General features: G+C 36.4%; 1 protein-coding gene across 1 annotated transcript in view; it reads right to left on the bottom strand.

The window, feature by feature from the left end:
• LOC122254107 (sialin) overlaps window positions 1–2,500 on the bottom strand; it is a 33,397-nt gene that overhangs the window by 6,748 nt on the left and 24,149 nt on the right. The window contains exons 4-7 of the mRNA XM_043017612.2: window positions 2,471–2,500; window positions 1,504–1,721; window positions 807–956; window positions 476–608 (exon numbers count right to left, since the gene is read on the bottom strand). The exon at window positions 2,471–2,500 is cut by the window's right edge and continues 58 nt beyond it. Coding sequence (XP_042873546.2) covers window positions 476–608; window positions 807–956; window positions 1,504–1,721; window positions 2,471–2,500 — 531 coding nt within the window. The remainder of the gene's footprint in view (window positions 1–475; window positions 609–806; window positions 957–1,503; window positions 1,722–2,470) is intronic.

Raw genomic sequence — 2,500 nt, 5'->3', positions numbered from 1 at the left:
GTGTAAATGTCAAAATAACTGTGATGTCAATTACGTCACGAATTGCTGTTATTATCGTTACTTTGATTAGTCGTTATGCCTCTTTCATCTCTCTCGGAAAAAAAATATATAATATATTTATGGTTAAAGGAACAATACGATAATTAATACTATGACAAATAAGTGTAATGTCAAAGGGAAGAATAGAAATAATGGCAAAAATAGTAATAATGATGAAGATGATAACGATAAGGGCAATAATTGCAACAGTAATGATAACAATAATAATATCAACGATGATAGAGATAATGGTGATAATAATCGCAGTAACAACAATGATACATTTAGGATAATGATAATAATACTAACGGTTACAATGAAAGACTGACATCAACAATCGGAATTTCGATGAAAATCATATTTGATTCAAGAAGGACTACCCTTCTCTACCCCCTCACCCCCCCACCACCCACCCCACTTCAACCAGCTAACATACCTATAGTGTTGGCAAGCTTCCTGACAACAACAGTACGGACGTTCCACCTTCTCATCAGCCAATCACCAGCAACGCCAGCGCCCAGTGACCACGCCCACATGCCAACGTATGGGAGGCCTGACAACATCGCGTTCTGAGGAAATGTGTAAGATAAGTAAATCACATATCCATAGTCTTGATATCATTAGGTATTCATCTTCGTGTGAATATTAGTTTCAATATCCATATCATCATTAATTAAGTGCATTATAACTATCGCAAATATGCATGACGTACTCACACATCACTCAAACGCAAGATTCGCCCTGACAAACAACAGCGCATGACTCACCGTCTTAATATCTTTATGCATGATGGTCTTCATGTAGGATGGCACGGTAGACAGCAAGGTGTAGAATCCCCAATTATTCCCCACGGCGGAGATAATCACGGCCCACACCGGAAGTGACGTCAGAATCTTTTTCATTGGGATGGGCGGAGGCTGCGAGAGAAGAGTGAAGTGAAGAGATCATGAGGTTATGATTCAGGAATATCATCATCATTAACATTATCATTATCGTTGTGATTGTTATAGTGGGCACTGGTCGTTACTGTGGGTATTGTATGTTATAGGAGACATTTCTTGGATGTTGATGGGTTATTACGAGTTGGCAACCTTAGTATCGATATGTATAGTGAGAGAAAGAAAGAAATAACAAATTAAAGAGAAAGAAAGAAGAAAAAGAAAAAAAAAAAAGAAAATATAAAAGAAAGGAAGGACGAAAAAGAAAGAAAAATAGAAGAAAGAATAGAAGAAAGAATAGAAAAAAGAAAGAAATACTAGAAAAAGGAAAGAACGAAAGAAAGAAAGAAAACAAAAGAAAGAAAAAAAACAAAAGAAAAAAGAAAACGAAAAAAAAGAAAGAAAACAAAAGAAAGTAAAAAATCAAAAGAAAGAAAGAAAGAAAACGAAAAGAAAGAAAGAACAGAAAAAAAATAGAAAATAAAAAAAATAATAATAATAAAAAATAAGACAGACAAAGACGAACCTTCTTATTCTTGCTGGTGCCGATGGAGGATATGATGTACTGCTTCTCCTCCTCGGAAATCCACCGGAAGTCCTTCGGCGAGTCGGTGATGACGTAATACCAGCCCAGGCACCACAGGAGGGCGAGAGATCCCTGCAGGTAGAACACCGCCTCCCAGCCCATGGTCTCGATGATGAAGGCTGACACGGGGAAGGCCACGATGGTACCTGCTGCTGCGCCTACAGGAGTGAGATGGGAGTGGGGGGGGGGGGGTGAGAAGAGGAGAGATGAATAACAACGTGAAGGAGGGGGGGGGTATAGGGAAGATGAAGGGGGGGAGGGTGAAGGTAAGTTCTTGACAATGGTTATGAAGAGAGAGAGATAAGACGGATGATGGAGATGAAGAAGAATAGAGAAGCATAGAGGTCTGATGATGCTAAATAGTAAGTGCAAAAAGACACAATCATAAAAATAATTATGAAAAAAAACTTTGATTGTAATATAAATTTAATCATGATATAGATTGCGCTTTCCAAAAGTAATTTCGATGACAAGGAAATAAAAGTACTGACTGGATAGGATTATTATAATGTATTAGAGTACATTAATGACATCTTTTAGATACATATTTCTTGATTAAAGAGATGAGAGATATCAAATCTAGTCTAATGCCAATAAAAGGCAATTACACTTCTTTGTTAGAAATAAATACCGTCCACTAAGTACAAATAATAAATGCAATCGCAGTGTATATAAATGTGTGTGTGTGTGTGTGTGTGTGTGTGTGTTTGTGTGTGAGTGAGTGCGTGTGTATATGTGTGTGTGTGTATGTAAATATATATATATATATATATATATATATATATATATATATATATATATATATATATATATATATATCACATATATTAGTAACATCCATTAAAGAAAAAACAAGCAGCGCTATTACTCATCAACATTTTTCCCACAAGACCCAAAGGGATCTTACCTGCGTACACAAAGGAAGAGATGGTCGATC

The sequence above is a fragment of the Penaeus japonicus genome, unplaced genomic scaffold, assembly GCF_977035675.1.
Source record: "Penaeus japonicus unplaced genomic scaffold, GWHDUDI00000001_assembly GWHDUDI00000023, whole genome shotgun sequence".
Taxonomy (NCBI): Eukaryota; Metazoa; Arthropoda; class Malacostraca; order Decapoda; family Penaeidae; genus Penaeus; species Penaeus japonicus.
Note: the sequence above shows the minus strand (reverse complement) of the source record. Positions and strands in the feature narration are given on the sequence as shown.